The 21292-nt window shown below is 35.2% G+C and overlaps 2 protein-coding genes across 2 annotated transcripts in view; one reads left to right on the forward strand and one right to left on the reverse strand.

Moving 5' to 3' along the window:
- LOC148949167 (uncharacterized) overlaps window positions 1-16706 on the reverse strand; it is a 42628-nt gene extending 25922 nt beyond the window's left edge. The window contains exon 1 of the mRNA XM_089093527.1: window positions 16662-16706. Coding sequence (XP_088949653.1) covers window positions 16662-16706 — 45 coding nt within the window. The remainder of the gene's footprint in view (window positions 1-16661) is intronic.
- Window positions 1-21292, forward strand: part of LOC148949166 (uncharacterized) — a 173160-nt gene that overhangs the window by 123286 nt on the left and 28582 nt on the right. The gene's annotated exons all lie outside the window — the stretch shown is intronic.

Consider the following 21292-nt stretch of genomic DNA (forward strand, 5'->3'; position numbering starts at 1 on the left):
TATAATTTATGTAGAAAAAGTATTTCTTCATATTTCTTTTCATTAAATTTAAAATTTCCTATTTTCTAAGTAATTCAGTTGGTTCCTGTCAATGGAAAAGGATATAACACAAAGACTAGCTTGCTTAAAGAACTTCAAGGGTCTAAGTTCTTTTTCTAAGCACTTTCCTTGATGCTTGAATGGCGTGTAATTATCAAATGGTTATTGTAGAGGCCAAGATGGTTTAGCCAAGCTAAAAAAAACTGAACAAGGAAGGTCGAATAATGCGAAACTTGTCCAATTATTTGTACCAATTTGTTCTACCAGTGAGAACCTATTTTGAGTTCCTTTTTTTAAGTTACGCGTGTTTTCATGATAAATGGGGACTGGGTAAAATTATGATGAATGTGGAAAACTACTCATCATTTTCCTTAAATTTTTGAATTAATTACATGGTTATAACGCTTATTCAGGACTTCTGTTAGGAAGAGGGCACGCAAAATCTATATCTTTCTGGAAGCGAAACTCAAAGAATAGTTTGGGGTAGGGCTGTCGAGGCTGTTATTTAATCTTCATTTCAAGACTATTTTATGAATTCAAGAGATCTTTGGAAGGGTTCAATCGTAGTGTCCTTTTACCTCAAGACACGTCCTTTTGTTGACACTGAGTTTTAAACCACTACAAGGCAGAGCAAATTCAGAGATAAAATTAATTTAAAATTGAAAAAATATGTATAAGCTAATTAGTATGAACAGAAGAGAGAAGCTAAATCAATTAAATAAAATTTAGTATATATTATTTAGAAAAAAAAACAAGTTAAAACCATAAATAATTTCAAAAGAGTAAAGGATCAAATAATTTTGAATAATCAGCCTCATACAAGTTTGAACTTAAAAGCTCAAGATGCAATAAACTTTAGAAAAGGCAACTACCTTTTTGCATAAACAAAGCAAAAGATTAAATCAATTCAGCTAACATAATAGTTTCGAAGCCTTTAGATTATAATTAATTCAACTGGAGTAAAAGTCTGTTAGTCGGGCTCCTTGAGGGCTACGCTCTTAGAGCGACTACTAGTACGGTAGCTTTTCCTTAGACTAAGTCTTTCTAATTATACTAGGCGTGCCTTCTGGGCGTAGATATAAAGCATACATAATATTATAGAGGTTTTGTATAAATAGTATTATTTTTATTGAACTCAACAAACAACGATAAAAGGTTCGGTTAATAGACACGAAACTGGGACTATTTGCCACACAAAATAATTAGAATACAAAAATATTATAAGCTTTAAAGATTACTTATGATAATCAAAAGCAATCCTAACCAAAAGGACCATAGATCACCAAAGTAATATTATATAAAAAGTTATTATATATAATACAATGTATTTTTTATACATTAGGGTCAACCGCTTCTTCATTGAGAAATGTAGTTATTTCTCAATATCCTTGAATATATTCTGGTTTTCCAAGACCTGTGTTACTTTTTATGGTTAATTTGGAAAGTCTTATATTAGTCAAAGTGGTATTTTCAATACTTAATAATTTCATTTTGCGTCATAACATTATATTTCAAATTAAAATAATTTCCGACTTGACAGATTTTTCGATAAAATATATTTCATTTTGCAAGAATCCTAAATCAACAGAAGACATATATGTATATATATATATATATATATATATATATATATATATATATATATATATATATATATATATATATATATATATATATATATATATATATATATATATATATATATATATATATATATATATATATATATATATATATATATATATATATATATATATATATATATATATATATAAATATTTTCAGTCTTCAACCAGTTCAGATCAGTATAATCAGGATTTTTTTTTTCATTTTGTTTTTATATCAGAATCTCTGAAATACACAGAACAAGAGTGTGGACTACTTGCTTTTGGTTGCAAGGTTTAGTACAGTCAGTGTTAACATTGGTTTCATTCGAGATGGCAGGAATATCAACTGAGGAGAGACAAAAATATGGTGATGGGTCCTATTTAAACTGGCAGTCCTCCCATACTCTGGAATGATGTTTCTGAAGCATCAAAATACCTCCTTCTACCCATGAGTGGCATGGGCATAATGAATTTACTCGGCTCCATACCCCTTTCATTGAAAGTAAATAGCCCCTCGCTTGTCAGGGTCAACCTCTAAGCCACTTAGGAGATTATTCTAATCCTGTATAATTAATTTCTCTGGCCTTGAGTTTTAGTTACGTAAGGATTTAACCCTATACTTCTCTTGGTGATTACTTAACTCTGAACAAACACGGTTGTTGTAATTTCCTAAGTAGTTGTTGAGGAACGATAAAATCCCAACAAACATGGCCAAGACTATTCTAATGGAGTAGTGACTGACCAATGAAGTCTGAACAAATTCGGTTATGGCAATTTGCCAAGGCGCTCTTGAGGAACGATGAACTCAGAAAGATAACGGGACAAGGGATTTATACCTTTCTCGATAATATTGCAAAAAAGACTGAGTTACGTTTTAAGATGAAGGCTAAGGCATTTTCCGATGATTTTATAAATATATATCTGGTGTAGGATTTCAACTGGGGACTCCTAAGGACGAAGAAATGAAGCCCTAGTCAACTCAACTAACACATCGATGTTGATAAATTGTTCTTAGAAATACATTGATAAAAACCCTCACATATCACCTTTTGAAGTAACGATTAAGTCTAATGAGTAGTATCAAATTAATACTTATGACCACGCCCATAGGCACTACTCTTTTCTTTCTTAGTGGTTTAAGATCACGAGAAGGTTTAACACCGATTCCTCAAGTGCTGCTATCTACCTAACTAGAGTCATTGCTGATGATATTTTTAATTTATGAATTATTTGTCTGGTGTAGGAATCGAACGTGAGACGCGAGAATTAATATGTTAAAAGAGTAATATGTTAGTAAACAGAGCCAACAAGTCGATTATGTTACTATGTTCTCAGAAGTAAATTTTGATCAATAGGTTTCATGCAGTTGCCATATCATTGAATTGTATGTGGCTGTATGTCATATAACATCTTTGGTTTAAAAAACGCACCTATATACGAATATTAATTGTGTTTGGTTGTGATTTTTTTTCTTTGAACAAATATTTTTTTTAACATAAATTTTTTTTTTAACGAATATACTTTCAACTTTTTTTTAAAAAATAAATTATCATGTTATATTTTCGAAAAGGTAAATGAAAATGATATACGTATGTTAGACATGATTTTTTCTTTTAGAAAAATAGTGTTTGTAGTGAATTTTTTTTAAACGTAGAAATTTTTTCAACTTTTTTCATGTCTTGAAATAACATTACATATTCTTATAGCAAAAGAAATTTACTTGTGATATTTTTTTAATACGAAATGAAAATTATATACGTACGTTAATTGTGTTTTTATCTTTTAGCAAAATTATTTTTGTAATGAAATATTGTTTTACTTCGTTTTTTTAACTTAGAAATCTTTTCAAATTTTTTTCATGTTTTAAAATGACATTAAATATACTGATAACAGACTTCAGAATTATAATCTTGTAAACAAGTATGGAAATTTTCCCTATTGGAAGCTGAAGGCGCTATTAGCAGTGAAATAAAGCCAAGATTACCCAATGCTACGGCAAAAATTACAATATGATGTCAGCAAGGTCTCGGGAAGGGCGAGTATGTGCACGATCTTGAAAATGTACATGGAAGAGTAATAAACTCTTGCTTAACTGATATCTCTTTTCTCGAGTGCCAGTTATGCAATGACATATTTCTAAGGTACTTAGAGGATCAATAAAGTCTTATGAAACTGACTTTACAAGCCGTGAATGTTAGTTTTGCAACGAATTATAGGACGGGCATAGAAAAAACTAGTGCGTAGCTATTGGAGTCAATAAATTGTTACTAGTGCTATGCCGTAACAACTTCATATTGATTATATAGCTACGCAACTATAATTACTTTCAATTCGGTAAGGTCTTTCTCGAATCCCATGTAGTGCAACCTATTTCTCTGGTCTTGAGTGTAAAATGCACATGAAAACAAAACAAAATATTATTGTGGATTGTTTCTTTTTTTAAATAAATAAAAATTCAAATAGGGATAAAAACTTTTAATGGACAGCGATAACTTTCACAAACAGTGAGAAAATTCCATAAAAAATGCTATATATTTCGGACACATACGCAGTGACCGTCATCAGTAGTAAAACTAAAATAAAACAATTGAAAATAATAGTTAATATACCAAATAAAATAAAACTACATGTTATTCAATGATTTAATTATTTTAAAAGCAAAAGCGGAAGCTGGTTTCTTTCCATTTCTTGGATCCGGTTCATTAGCATTGAATGAACTAACACTTGGACAGAGTGTAAATACATTTTTTTTAGTTTAGTTTTACTGGTGATGACAGCTACTGCATGTTTGAACGAAATATCTAGCATTTTTTGTGAAGTTTTATCATTATTTGTGAAAGTTGCGTCTGTCTATTAAAAGATTTTTATCCCTATTTGAAATTTTACTTATCATCGAGGAAAGGCAGGGTGATATCTAAATTTTTTATCTTCTTTGAACGAATAATGTAAGGAAATAAGTTAGAGGACTTAAGATCAATGAACTCTGACTAGACTCAAACACTGGATTTATACAAAATTTGGTTCAGAGTAATTAACTACTACAGGTGCCAGTAGAAACAAGTGTTTTTAACCTTGAGCAAAGACATAAAAGTTTGATCAAGGGCTTTATATTTAAATACTAACTCAACATTTTCAAAGATGATTGGATTTTACGACACTGAACTTATTGGCTTGAAAAATCATCCTGCAGTATTAAATTTGAATGTGCATTTTCTTTTTAATTTCGGTAAAACATGAAAAAATTAATTGTTTCCACTGGAAAATGAAATATAATATGTTTGAGTATGATAAAAGCTTAACTATAATATGTTTGATAAAAGTGAAGTATGATAAAAACTTGTGAGATATTACACTGGGCCATACAATCAGACTTGAATTTTTTGACAGATTGATAATACCATATAATAAAAGTGGTAAAGAACTGGGTTCTTTTCAGGAAGAATTCAGAGAAATACAAAGTATTTTTAGAGTTAAAAACTGTACCTCGAGGGCACTATGCCAATAGAAAAAGTTTTAACTCAGAACTGTACCCCAAAATTTTACTTTTAAATTTATAAGAGTTTACAAGGTCTTAACTTTGAATTGACTTATCACCTCCTGAATACGTTAGGTCCTTCACGCATCCACAAACGGAACCACATGATGAAGCATACTTTTTTTACCGGATCGTATGCACTGAACACCATCAGTTAAGTCCCTTGGCATCCCCTGTGCGAAAAACCAAACCTAGTCTTCGGAACAGTGATATGCCCCTCTAAATTTAGAATATTTAAACTTTACTAAATTGAAAAGTGGACTTTTGGAGTCACCGTTTTGAATTAAAACTTTATCTGTAGGCAAATTACCCTAACGTACAGTGCTTCAACCCCGAAAAATTGTACATTTCTCCACCTTCTTCGTGAACTGTACTCAATTCTTTACCACCTTTATTATATGCTGTATTCACTCGGTCATAGAACCTCAGTCAGTTGATATGGCATAATGTAGTATCCCTCCTGGTTTTATTATACTCAAATAATTATCTTTTAGTATCCAATGATGACAGTCAATTTTTTTAAATTACAGATATAATAACAAAAATTGACATTAAATATCAAAATACAAATATTTTTATTAAATAAAAAAAATTAATTGTAACATAGTAAAATAATATTTTATTCCTTTTTATTAAATATTAAATTATAAAATCAATTAATCAAACGTTTATGAATTTTATAAATTTTATAAATAACTTTTACTTTATCTAAAAAGTTTTTATTAAATTATACAAAAATTATTTTTTACACAGATATTAATTTATTCAAATCACGAATTAATTGATCCACATTTATATTATTATTCAATAATATTCCTATTGAAAAAAACCAATAAATCAACAATAACATTTTTATTTTCTATATTACTTTTAATTACAAGACAAGAGAAATTGGTTGCGCAATTAACATGGCAAGCAAAAAAACCTCAACCAATCACAGGAAGTATTTACAGTTGTGCAGCTTGATAATCAACATGAAGTTGTTACGGAATAGCACAAGTAACAGTTTATTGACTCTGATAGTTGCGCATTAGAGCTTTTCCCATGCTTGTCTGATAATTCATAGCACAACTAGTACCCATGGCCAGATAAATCAATTACGCAAGTTTATGGCTCCTTCAAATATCTTTTACATATCTTGCAAAGATACTCGCCCTATTCGAGGGCTAGCCGACATTCTCTTGTAATTCCTACTGAAACATTGAGTTCTCTTGGGTTCATTTCACACCCGTTAGCAACTTCAGTTTCAAATAGGGAAAACCCACATCTTTATTTACAATTATACCATTCTGAACTCTGCTATAAACACTTGCAATGTCAATTTAAGACATGAAAAAAAATTGAAGTTAAAAAAAAACTACTTGAAAAAACATAACTAAAGATATTAATTTTCTAAAAGAAAAAAGCACTACTAATTTAGGTACATTATTTTGATTTCGTATCACGAAAACATTACAAGTAAATTTATTTTGTTAAAAAAAGTTTAAAAAACTCGTTCCAAAAAAATCTAAGTTAAAAGAAAATTACGTTTAAACATTACAGAAGTATTTTTATTTTTAAAAAGACAGTATTTATGCTCGTTTTAACTTTGTTTTTGTTCTCTACTCCCCCTGATGGTCCAGGTTCAAAAAAATCCATGGATTGAATTCAAAAAGTTCCAGAATGGCTAGTAGAGGGGTGTTTTTTAAACTGAATACGATACAAGATATACAAACATATAAATTTTAATAGTAGGAAACCGCTATTAAACCTAGTTATACGTGTACACATATCAGAACAGAAGATAAAAAGCATGTTAATTTATCTGTCTAACGTAAAATTCTTATACCATCATAAATCTTAGGTCTGAGATTCCTAAACCGGACACATAATTCATAAAATCAAAATATAGCCATCAATGAATTGACTTGGGTACATCGCAGCAATTTGAGAATCGCCGTTAAACCTTTTTCTTTATTTTAAACCATTGAGGAAAACAATAGCAGTGCCTTGGGGCGTTGCCAAAATTATTAATAGTATATTACTCACTTAAAATACTTTCTAAATAACAGTGCAACTCGTGAAGGCTTCTGTAACTATGTTTCTAGTGACCAGCTTTAAGCAAAAACGTTCCAGCTTAGTTGAATCGCGCGTCCTTTGTTAATCATTAAGTTACCAGTTTAAAAATAACCTAATTCACATGTTTCTGTGATCGTTGAAAACTAATTAACCTTGATTTTAAATCATTAGGCAATTATTAATAGTATTAATATGATATTAATCATTTCGATTAATTGTTCATTCATTAGACGACACGTGTAGGTTTTTGTATCTGTGAGGACTGCAGACTGCTATAGGCAACATCTTGCTTTCTTATTGAGATAGCATACACTGTCTACCTTTAAAGGTTTCAAGATTCAAACTTTCAGACTTCAAATGTTTCTCTGATCGTTGAAAACTACATAGCCATGATTTTTATACTTTAGGCATGAGCATCTTAAAACATATTAGTATTTAACTGGTTTTTCAGTTTATTCACTCAGCATTCTCTTACCCTCATAAATCTCGTTTCTGAGATTCCTAATCCAGTCAAATAGTTCATACATTCAAATTATTATCATCAATGAATTTACTTGGGTACATAGCAGCAGTTTGGGAATCGCCGTTAAACCTTTTTCGTGATCTTAAACCACTAAGGAGCAAAAGAGTAGTGCCTTGAGGCGTTGTCAAAAGTTTTAATAGGATATTAGTCATTTCATTTCGTTGTTCATTCATAAGGTGATTTTTGAAGGTTTTTGTAAATGTATTTCCAATGACCATCTATAAGCATCAACGTGCTAGTTCAGTTGACTACCGCGTCCTTTCTTCATACTTAAGTTCTCAATTTCAATCATACACAATTCAAATATATCTGTGACCATCGAAAACTACTTGGCCATCATCTTAAAACATTAGGCAATATGTTTTGCAATAGCATCGACAAAGGTAGAACCGCCATGTCAAGGCTTGTTCAGAGTTCGTTGTTCCTCAAGAGCGCCTTAATAAATCACCATTACCGGGTTTGTTCAGATTTTAATGGTCTTCTAAAACACCAATAGGATCGCCTTGCCCGGGTTTCATCAGAGTTCATTGCTCCAGAAGAACGTTTTAAGGAATCACCGGTACCAGGTTTGGACAGAATTGGTTATAAAAAATGCTTTATTATCAAATCCTTTCAAAACTAACACTGAAGGCTCAAACCCTTAATTATGTAGTAGTTCATTGCTCTTCTAAATACCTTATAGGATGGCCTGGACAGACGAGGAGTTACTTACTTTCTATTAAAGGGAAATAGAGCCAAGTAATTCATTATGCACATACTACACATGGGGAAAAAAAGAAGCAATTTTAATGCTTCAAAAACATCATTCCAGGGCATGGGAGGACTAGCAATTTAAACAGAACCCCTCCTCATACTGTTGTCTCTACTCAGTATATGTTTCAACCACTTTGAAGAAAACCATGTTGAAACTGATAGAAATAAGCCAATAAACAAACCGCGCGTATTTAATACTACTGTTATTTGTATTTAAAAGATGTTTACATAAAGACAAATGAAAAAAAACTCTAGTCTCTATATCTGTAGTAGTTCATGATGGGTCGAAGACAGGACATATATATCTTAATTTTCTGTTGATTTAGTAAAGTAAAAACAGGTCTAGTAAAAACCAGGATATTCAAGGATATTGAGAAATAACCTCATCTTGGCTTATACGCAGGTGGCCCCAGAAAAAGCGGTTGACCCCGTATAAACAATACATTCTATTGTATCTAGCAAATTCATTTTGCACATACTACTCCCATGGTCGTCAATTGCCAAGGCAAACACTCAAAGACAGTTGCAAAATCAACAAACAGAAAATAATTTTGAAAAACCATAAATTCCCACGCCTTCCCTTGAGACAACTATGATAAGCATATTAATCAACTAGCACATCCCCAATGAAAGTAAAACATATACTTAAAAAACAATTCAACACGTGAGTCGGTCATAGATGATTTGAAAACAAACAAACATGTAAAAGTGTTAGAAAGTGATCTAAGAACAGGATCTGATATTTTCTATGACCAATATTTGGAAATTAAAATACCACTGAGGAAATTCCCAAAAACCATCACTAAGATCTAGTCCCCTCAGAAACCGTTCTTTTCACAAGATATTTCCCCAGACAGTTTCTTGCGCGATTCCGCCGATTCTTTTTTTCTTAGCAAAATTCAATTTGAAAGACTTCAATTTTTTATTTGCTTTAAGATAATGCTAGATATGCCCCTCTCCGTTAAAAATCTTTCCCGTAACCCCTCACCCCCCCCCCCCAGTATCAAATTATTTCTGCACCAAAGTTCATACCGTGACAATATCCAAAGGACAATTCCCGCCCCGAACTAAAGATCCCGTAGACAAGTACAACCCCGGTTGATCGGCCCTTGGGCTATACTCCTTGACATCTCCATACATATAATTTAATCAGTAAAGATAGAGTAAGACAAATAGAAATAATTTCGAATAGGAACTTGGGAAACTTACCCAATTTTAATCTTTGCCCGTAAATTTCACCCCCGGACAATTTGACCTTAGATACATTTCTGCAGAAAAAAACACAGCCCCCCCCCCACAAAACCATTCACTATCTTTAAATAAAGGAAAATTTAATGACTTACATACCTTTCCTAATGGGGTTGGAGGGGGATCAAGTTATAACAAACGCTTGTATAGTTACAAGATTTTTCAATAACTATGAACAAATGGATATCCACTTCTAATTTTGAGCAGAAAAATTTGGGAAATAAGCAGTGTGGAAGTGGAGTTAGTTACCATTCAATTTTTTTGTTAAATAGGAATAGAACTAAAAATTTTAGTTTCCCTTAAAATGAGCCCTCTCTCGATATTCTAGGACTATTAATGTGATTTGATCGTCCCTGGGAAAAACAAACAAACACACATCCGTGATCTTTCTAATGGAAAAAAATGTAAAATTTCACACTTTTACAGATGGGAACTTGAAACCTCTGCAGTAGGGTTATCTGACAAGCTGAATCAAATTGTGTGGTCAGGGACGTAATTTCATCAAAACTCTGGGGGGAAATGTGGAGTCAATTCTCGCAAATCTAGTGAAAATGACAGTTGAAAAGGAAAATCCAGCTACATATTACTATACATGCAAAACAAAAGCTTAAAAACAACTAACTCTTTTCTGTGAATTATACAGGCTAGTAGAGATGACCCTAAAGCTCCCACGCGACACCCCTGCTGCCACCTACAACTTTTTACACATAATTTATGTCTGTTTGTTGTCAGTGAGAATGAAAAATAGGAACTTTGTCAAATTGATGTCTGTTTTCTTGGATGGTTATGTGTGTAGGTCAATTTATTTGATGTTCTTCATGGATGTCAACAGTAATTTATTTCTGTTTTTATGGTTTTTGTCAGTGAGAAAGAAAAAACAGGAACTTTCTCACATTTATGTCTGTTTTCTTTTATGGTTATGTGTGTTGGTCAATTTATTTGATGTTTTTCATGGATGTCAACAGCAATTTATGGTTTTTGTCAGTGAGAATGGAAAAACAGGAACTTTCTCACTTTAATGGATTATTGAGTCTAATGGGGGCAGGTCAATAACACTTTCTTCTTGTTGTTGTTGTAGGCAAAAATAATGACCTAGGAAAGAGTATTTGTTGTTATTGCTAGAGCCGGATGTTATGAGCGTCCAGGTAACAGTTAGATCAAATGCTTTTATTACAACCAGTAAGAGGCCTGGCTTACATAGGCGTGGTAGGGTAGGAATGTATAAGGGATTTTTGCCAAGGTTTTATTAGTCTGTGAATAGAATTCAAATGATTGAGAAGAAGAACAGTTTGACATAACTTATGTGGATATATATTTGTGATGGCGATGAGTGAAATGTTTACACTCTTAGAAGTTGAGAGTGGAGTTGATGGTAATAATACAAGAGCACCAAGCATTGCGGTGGAAATCACGAGAGGATCGCGACTTTGTCTGGTATGGGATACAGTATATGCGTGAAATGTAACATCCTTGAGCAAGTTTAAAATGGAAGATCAATTATGTTTCGCCGCTAGGTGATTTAGCATGTGCGAATAGACTTCAATGTGCTATAAGCGCGTTAGTGAAACAAATCAAAGACAAAAAACTCTATCGCTAATTGTACATGCTTTTCTTGTCAGGGCTAACGAATCAGGGTCAGTCTAGAGTCAGCAGTCATAGTGAAAGGATTGAAAAATGAATAAATTTGAGAAAGAGAGAATTAGATCAAATCTAGTGTTTATGGAAAAACATTTGATTTTGGATGATGATTTTCTCGAGTTATCTCTACAACGCAGGATATTCTCTCAGGCAACACTTGACAATATAATGAAAACTGATTCTCCCCTATTGGACTATTGCGTGAAACTTTTAAAATGTGATTCGAATGCATATACTCAATTTATTGACATATTAATTGGGACAAAGCAGAATCATATTGTGGATATAATTTTGAAAGCATTGCCGATGGATTAATTGTAGATGGCTCCTCCTTCGAAAGAGGTGGCGTCACAAAGGTACTCCTCTCCCCTTTCCCACAAATTGAATTCATGGAATAAGGAAAAATTGTTTCGTCTTGTTTGCGAGTGAGTTGACCTTGGAAACCAAAAAATGTTCGATACATGCCCAGTGTGCATGTACACTCTCGGTAGTTGGACTCACGGTGAGACCTTCTCAATTATTGATGACTATAGTGAAAAGTGTAAATTATGTAATCCTTGTAAATTACATAGAGGCTATGCAGTAAGAATTAAAGGATGTAATTCATGTCTTGAGGAGGTGTGTGACTCTCACCCTAGAGGGCACCTGTGCTCCAATTGTCACCATGATAAATGTGATCAGTGGGAGAATACTTACCCCGCTATGATTGGAAAGAATCCTAAACGTGATTTTACCTTATTTCTACGAGATTGGTATCGTCGTGGATTTAAATTATTCTGGGAAGAGGAATCTGGTCTACGATTCAACTGTTGGGGTAACAAGACAATCTGGTTTCTACGTCATCGCTGTGACGACACTGCCTACTATGACTATAAACCAAGTGATTTTTATTTGGCAGTTAACGAATGTGATTCACCACTTGAAAACACTGTATGTGATATCGCTTCAAATAGACAGATTGAAACTCGTGAATTTCATAATATGAATGCTAATAGTATCATTGACTATACAAAGAGAAATGACAAGAGTGAAGTTATATTGTACTGCAGAAAATGTGACCCCGACTTTGGAGTCAATCAAGATCAATATACAGTGAATCCAAATGATTTGCCAGCATTAGTGGTTTACGACAGTTGCCTATACACCGATGAAGAAATCTAAAGTGAAGATTTAAAGACGTTGTTGTATATATATGCATTTAATGATTATAAAATTCACAAACATTTTTTAAGCACTTTAGTCTTAGGGCACTGTAATCAATACTGAATAGGTCTGAGAGGATATATTCCACTATAAAGTCGTTCAGAAGAGGAGTGTCACAATAAATGTGGAGAAACTGCTTGTAAGTATAGCCGCGGCATCGGAATACAAAATATAGTATTGCAGTGAAGCCACAGCTTTTAGTCGTTAGATCCTGCACCCTCTTTCGATTTCGAATAATAGTTTTCTCACTGATCTCAATATAGTTACGGATGTGGGGTGTGAAATATTTGTAGAGAATACCAAGAGAGTCAAAAAACTCAGTCATTTTCATTATTTGATGTACTCTAAGCCGGTGCCCTGTTAACACAGTTAACGAACTGCTCATGAAAGAAATCTGGAGCCGTCTTAGGTATCTGATTCCTCCAATTAAGACTGAGGGCAAAGAACGAGATTTGTATTGAGAAATGTTGGTATTTATCGTAAATACATTTACTATTTGAATAATGCTCATGTCACCTAATCTAGCAAAACACTACCGTTGGGCGTGATACCCCCATAGGTTTCATATTGATTTAGTGAGATTAGTGCAATACTCTCAGCCAATGGGTCGGCAAATGTACACTCTAAACGCACAGTCCCCGTACGTACTATACTCATATCCTGTGTGCCAGAAAAATCCAATACAATGATACCATGTGTCTTAGAAAACATTTCTTCGGTTATACCATTTTCAAATAGTTGCGAATCTTGATCTAGGGTTTGCATGGTCAACTCATACAATGTTCTACAGGATTTATTAAAATATAGATTGTAGAATGGGATACCGCGTACTTTGAACACAAGAGATGAAAGTCCAAACATTTCGGATTTATGTGGGCATCCAGTCCATGATCCTATTGCACTAGCGCTTTATACAAATGCCAATGCAAGTTTTGAGGAGATTTCACCATTGATAAGGGATGAATCGGTGAAGGTGCGTGACCCCATGGCAATATGACGTTGATTGGTGATTGTATGAGGAACAAGTAGTTTAATATTATTTCCATTGGCTCTCAATTTTTCCACGGCCAAAGCAACAGAACTCATAACCTGCTGTTTGCGTACATGAACTATTGCCGAGGTGAGGGAGAGACTTACATCGGGATTGGCAGCAAGTTCTTTTCTCAATATGAAATTGGATTGTGCAAGCGTTACTTTTATATCCACTTTAACATTGGGCGGCAGCCATTGGGATATATTAAATATTTCATGATATATTTTTCCAACTAGATGTAATTCACTAGTTGTAGCATTTTTAAGTGCATCTGTACTATCAGTATTAGTAATATATTCATATCCATTGGAGGCACCTCTCAATTCCTTGTATGACTTGGGTGTCATCAACATGAATTGCAAATAGCTTGCATGGTTTGAGAGATTGTTGGTTGTGCTCACCAGCGTGCCATTGATGTAGACACTAATTTGACGAAATAAATTATGTAATATACAATCCCATCGGCTCGAACTGGCATTGTATTATCGGAATTCCGGACTTTCATTTGTAAATCTATAAATGTTGAAGACATGTCCATAAAGTAGTCTTCCTTGGAATAAATTTGAAAGTGGATATTATCGGAAAGGGGTTGAACCGGATAAAATTGTTCATAGTAACCGTACTTGACACTCACATCAACATTTTCAGTATTGAATAAATTCAATGAGGCGGTTATTGAAGGTTGATAATCCTTATGCGGCAGGTAGGACATCTTAAGAGAAGAAATCTAGTTTCGATCTAACAATTTTCTTCCTGGGGCTTCTGTTTACACTACGTATCAGCTTTTTCCTTCTTTTCGTCGACAAGAGGGATGATGTCTTTCGTTTCCATCCTGAGTAGAGACTGATGAGAGATGCGTTGTTTCTTGACCTTTTTAAGCCTTTACCATTTTGTTTTTATCTCTCACAACGGGTTCGCGCACTAGACCTGAGATTTTTCATAGCACTTTTTTGAAAATCCTTGCCAGAGCCCCAATCATATAGTGTAGAGGATGCAAAATCTGTCGCAGCCGGTAAAAGATTTTTTCTGGCCAGTGGTAGTGAAGAGCGAAACAGATTAGCAAACCCGCTTCCAAGACCGTAGCCAGACATTGACGAGCGACCTTTGTAATAGTCCATTCCATTGCCCTGTTGTCTTGGACCAAGTGTGTTAACATAGCAGTCAATATCAGGAAAGACGAATGCCACTTTTCTATTAGACTTCTTGTTGTTGAACGATGGGACAAAAATGGTCTTCAATCACAGTAAAGCCCTTTGAAATTTCTATTGGGTCATCTAATTCAGTTCTTAGTGTTAACTGACAGAGTTCCAAATAGGAAGTGTTTACGGGAATATACTGAAGATGCTTTATATTGTAGTGGTGAATATGCTCTTGATTGGTTTTTCGTTCAAGAGCTCGTAGGAGGGGAACATTTGAATTACCAACCCTAGATGTTTTCACAAATGAGGCGTAGAGAAATATACAAGTGTCTGTGGAGAAGGCAGGTGGGTAGTCAGCAAAAATGAACTTAGTGTTTCCGGCACTTTTACCATTGATTATATTGAGCTTAAAGCCAAGAGCATCCTTTAGATTATCATTGAGTATAACCTTTTCGCTGGCAATAGGCGAACAAGTGTAGATGTTGCCCTCCTCCTTTAAATAGCTGAAATAAAAATCTCCCTTTTTAATAGGACAAATTCTTTTATTGATTGTACGACACTAACCGCTCATGCAGGTGAGCTCCTCATATGTAAATTTAATAAATGTGAAATCCAACGAATTTGGTTTTCGAATTTGCTCATTATCCTCTGGTGGTGGTAGTCCATCATAATATATAATTGTTATTTCATATTTACTATCCTTTGCCTGTATTTCGCTGTTCTATCTGAGAATACAATCGACAAAAGTCACTTCATACTTTCTGTCAAATTTAATGGTGGGAGAGAGTTTCGTCCAAAAAGCACTTGTTCTATTCAGATCATTGTAGAGAGGATCAGAAACATTGGACATGAAAGTCACATAGAAATCATTGAGTATTGTTAATATCTTCAGCACTGACCCAAGAATCAAAATCCGAGTTGCATCCTAGCCAGCGAACAAGCAACTGTTTCTTACCCCTACGAGTACGACTCTTTAATATCTTTTCAATTTGATAACTTTCACTAGTGTTTCTAACTTTTTGCAGTTCATATTCATAAAAGCCACTGAGAATCTCATCATCTTTGTTGTTTTGTAGTCGATATGTTGTGAGTTCGATGTCCAGAATTTTTGACACTTTAAAAAGTTCAGTGCTCCATAAATAATTCCCCTTTTTAAAAATACTGCTGGTTCTATTAATTCGAACAGTATCGCCAACATTGAATTTCTTCTTCTTTTTCTTCTCATTGCCATTGGAGTATTGCTTTAGAAAAGCATCAAATGTATTTTCCCTATAATGGACATCCCGAGGACTAGAGTTGGACAGAGATCGATGGGGTCGATGGTCGTATATCTGCACGATTTTATCCAAATCATGAATTAAAGCCGATGTATTTTTCAGTGTACAATATCTGAAATTAATAGACGACTCGTTCTTATTAATCGTTCAGCCAATGCAGCCTTTATCGGGCTGTGACTATGATATAGTGATGTATTATATTTCAATAGAACCTTTTGCACACGGGGGTTAACAAATTCACTGCCAAGATCCGATTGAATTTTTCTATACGAATCCTGTTCTAGAATACTTTCAATGACCCGAGCAACTTCAACACCTTTCTTTGACCGCGGGGGAATGGTACATGCATAATGACTATAGGCACCGAGTTCCACCAGAATTTTTTTGTACGGTGTATTGTGATGCTGTTGAACTGTGTCTAGAGCGAAAAGATTCGTGTGCAGTATTTTCAGAGGGAAAAAAGGCTTTAGTTGTTTTTTTTTTTTGCCGCAAAGCATGCGATATTAGAGCAGTATCTAGAATAGCTCATTTTATATATACTCTTTTCCTTACTCCAATTTGGCTCCAGAAACAGCTCTAGAAAGCGTTTTGGGAGAACATAAACTTACCGCTTCACCAATACTTTCATAAACACCTTTCAGAACTTCATCCATTTTGAACGTAAACAAGTAGTGTAATGTTCACTCCCCTTTTGCACACTGGAGGGTGAATCAATTTGTCTTCACTTTTGACTAGCAACCACAGGTTTTGTAAAATCAGTAGTGCTAGTATTTTCAACTATTAAATCTTCTTCTTTTTATATGATGGTGATTTTGTTGTTGGGCTATATTGTCTTAGTTTCTTAAGAATTTGCTTATTGCCAATAAGACTTCTTGGAGAGTTTGATACACTTGGAAAGGCGTATAGATTATCTTTAAAGGATAAGAGTCCTTTAAAATTCGTCACTACATCAAAAATTAAATCAACTAGATTATATACTGTTCCCTGAATTATAATTCGTTTCCCTGCGCTGTCGACTTGAACTTGATCGCCATATTCCAACATGTGATAATGTTATACTCTTTTACTCTGTTTCTGATAGGTGAGTGAGGATTGATTCCCAATTTACGATATACTCGAATTCAATTTCTTCTCCTTTGATTGTGCAGAATCTTGAGGAGATGTTTCTTGTTTAGAGGGATCGTCGGCGGGTCTCTCACGATAAGGTTTATGTTTGTCCACAAGTCGCAATGCATCTTGGAGTAAAAGCAGTTTTTTGTCATCGGCAATATTCTCATCATTAATGAATTTGCTTAGATTGTCTTCAAAATGTTCGACGGGCGGGAGGACAAGTTCAAATGGTGTCAATTTATGGAGTTTGGCCATCCTCTCTCTCTAGAGAAAACTGGTTACAAGTCCTGCAATTATTTGTAGTAAAAGCATGAAAAAGCTACCGCCCGCTTGAAGGAGCCGTTTTCTTTTAAATTTTTTCCCTTGTTTTTACAAGCCAAAACGCGTACAGTGGAACGATGTTGCTTTGTTTGTTGTCTAAGACCTTCTGGCAGTTGAACATTGCCCTCAGTTAAATTTAAACAAAGTTCAGATATTAGATTAATGAAATCATTGTCAACACCATTTTTGAGTATAGCCTTCCTAAGCAAGGGTTTTGAAGTGCTTAAAACGGAAAAAAAATGCCGTTGTTCGTGTAGTTTCTTCAGTGTCATAATGGCAACTAATAGTCTTTTCTACTGTTCACCGGAAGATATACTGTAATTTCATTGTCGAAAATGTCGGTGACTACACGTAGATCCTCGGGTGTGCTCTGATTAAGATCCAGCAAAATGTAACCGTAGGGCTTGCTAGTCGCCTGAGTGTACGCTGACAACAGAACTTTTGGGGCGCCAGGGTATATCTGTTTATTGAGAGTTATGAGCGAGCTAGAATCACAAACAACTCAATAAATAATATATATGTTGCAATTCAAAGCAAGGGTTCGCATACATTTGCTCTGATGAAACGGATTGTGTAGAACTAGGGTTATGGAAATTTGCTCATGGTGTGAGCGAACGGTGTACAGCTGTAGAATTTCCTGTGAGAACTGTTCAATGGATTCAGCCAAATCATCAATAATCAGCCACGAGTTCGGTTCAATACTATTGAAAACATCAAGTCCTTGTAGTAATAGTATTGGTTTGGATGTGGCAAGAGCTAGAACTTGATCGTTTGACAATTGCCGACGGCTATTGCAAATGAAGATTTTTTTCGGTAACGTCACGAACATTTATCGCACTTTATTATTATCCCAGTTAAGAGCGTTGTTTCCCCCGACCTTTACGTCCCGAGGAGGCCCAATCTGGAGTGTTTTTTAAACTGATTCTTGCTGTTAAAAACATTCGGACTACAACTAGCTGTAAATCATGCGTGTCAAATGAATAAGAAGCAACAATTTTCCCATATACGTATCTATTCAAGAACAACAAAAAAAAACAATATTTCATGGCTGCATTTATTTTGGCAATATGAAAACAAATACTTGTTCAACGTGAACTGTAATGATAAAAATAACTCTTGTTCAACAAGAACAATTGACAAAATTTAATGGTCAAAATGAAAACTCTATTTGTTCAACATGAACTGCAATTATAACACTTTATAAATAAACACTTTTGTCCATCAAGAGCAACACTTATTGTCTTTAAACACTTTTCTGTACAACATCTACACTTATTGTCTTTAAACACTTTTCTATACAACAACAACAACAAGAGCACTTGAAAAAACAACACTTGAAAAAAACACATGGAACATGAACTAGCACCGTTTAACATTACAGTTAATTTAAAGAAAGGGTCCCCCCCCAGGGCCATAGAGTCAAAGGCCGGCCGGCCGCGGTTGGGACCCCCACCCCCCCCTGGGCGGCCATGGGAAGGGGCCCCCCACCCCCGAGAGCGACGATGGAAAAAACAGTACAATAGTTGTCGTCACTGCTACAGGTTAATTGAGGTTGGGTTAGTTGGGTCAGTGGTGGTGGTTAGTTGGTTAGTCAGATTAATTTATCCAGACCAAGTTGATTGCTATAGTCTGCATTCAACTCGGTCTGAAATATGGTAGTGGCCATGAGGCAGAACACTCACACCATTTTCGAGCACATAGAATTTGTCGGATATACAAGACATTGCATTCTTTTCCACTCTTACAGTATAATTTCTATACTGTAGAGAGCGAATTGCAAGCACTTGTGCTCTCGGCACTAGGCTACTTTCTACACAGTCTCTGTACACACTCATGTTGAAATTGCTCTTTACAAAATGTGTAGGCACCCCTTTACACGCCTTCTTTTCATCACCACTATGTGTTTCCACGCAATAGACTTTAGGACCCGGGAACACCCCCCTGGATATAAAATCACTCCCCATCTCTGATTTTAACATCAATAGTTGGTTGGGGGCTTGAAGTTTCACCAGCTCGGGGTAGAGGGATGGATTCCAGTTGGTGAAATCCATCCGCGAGCTGATGTGTTCCCCCTTTTCTAAATCAGCCAATAAATCTTCGGTCCCATTTACCTTTAACAGCAGAGAATCTGTATCCCCATGGTAAACTTGAACCTCCCCCTCCCGTGGCCATTGCACCTTGCACAAATTGTAAAAGAACGACAACATGAGCTTTTTGGAAATTTTCAGTACTGAACTGCCACCTCCTATATTCTTGTTCAGTACCACATTTCGCTTTTTCCTGTGTAGAAGAACCATGCCGGCCTCTATGCTCGTGAATGATGTAAAATTGGGATCGGCAATAATTCGTGCACACTCTAGAGGGTCAATCACGCCGTCGCAGCGAGATCTATTACGAACGCTTGCACACATTTTGCCAAACGCTGAATTTAGAATGAGCTTGTACAATTCCTTCTCTACCTTTGAATTTGCCCTAGAGCGTTTATCGACAAAAGTATCGATAAACGTTTTCAAATAAGGTTTCTGATTGAACTGCAGGACCCTATGTATTTTGGTGATCTGGAAACCATTTTTCACCATCCAGTGCAAAAGCACATGGTGCACAACGATGTTCTCCTTAGGGTCCAAATCAGCAATGAGTTTTTTTGAGGGGGTCCAATGCATCCCCATATCCTCAACCAATGATCGATTGTAGGGGCTCAGCGAGTCCCTGGTCACTGGTCGATTGTACAGGAAAAAACAAAATCTTTGACTGAGTCGTGAAGCGCCAGCGGAATGTGACCGTCAATTTCAAAGAACCATCCTTGCGGCCCGTTGTCCTCGACGATGTTAATGTCAGGGAACTCACAAGGATTCTCAAGCCATTGATAGTTCCCAAACGGCAAAGAGTAGTGGGACATTGCCGAGGGGTACAACGAGTTCATGTCCAAGAACACTGCATTTGAATTTACACCGGTGCTTTGTCCGCTCGGATCGGTTGAAAAGACGCGGTCCCCGTGAAAAACATACCCTCCCCTCATTGAACGCTCTACAAAAAGGTGTTGATCTACATCTATGATTAGGCCTATTTCCTCCCTACTAATTTTTAAAATCAAATACATCACTAAATGGGGTGTGGAAAAATAATATCCTATCTAACCCAAACTCTGCATAGATTTGGTCTGTGTTCTTACAGCCTATATTCAACAAAGTTAAAACGTCACTGGCAAAGTCTAGTCTATAATAATCCCACCCATTTTTACAATTCACCTCAGCCCACACCTTCTTGGCAAACTCATAATCCTCGGCTGTGCATTCACTCCTGGTCAGTGAATTGTAAAAAGCTTCAATTGGAGGTAGTTTCACCTCGCTTAAGCGAGCGCCAGAACAGTAATAATCAAATGCGTATACACCTTTGCAGGTCAACAGGTCATACATTTCACTGTCTGGGAAGTGTTGTTTAAGCAAGGGAAAGCTATCAAAATTGTCGCTTTTCTGCACTTGAATCAATTGACTCAATGCCTTGGGAAAAAACTAAATGAATCTAAAAACCTGATTTTATTCCAACACGTATGTCCATTATCCACTACCTGCCATTTCAGTTCGAGAAGCAACAACTTCTCGGCCAATTTGGGAATAATGTTATAGGTAAATGAATTATTTACCCATGGACTGTCTACTCCCCCTCCCTCCCTGTGCATACGTGCCAGTGCTGGTAAAATAAATTTTAAGTCAGAATTCGAGTTGTGAATAAAAACTGGGATAAAAAACGGTTGGCTAACATTTAAGTTACATGATTGATGCGCTACCCCCTAAAATTACTACCCCCA

This window comes from Artemia sp. Qi Xiang Cuo, chromosome 8 (genome assembly GCF_049724085.1).
Source record: "Artemia sp. Qi Xiang Cuo chromosome 8, ASM4972408v1, whole genome shotgun sequence".
NCBI classification, from domain to species: Eukaryota; Metazoa; Arthropoda; class Branchiopoda; order Anostraca; family Artemiidae; genus Artemia; species Artemia sp. Qi Xiang Cuo.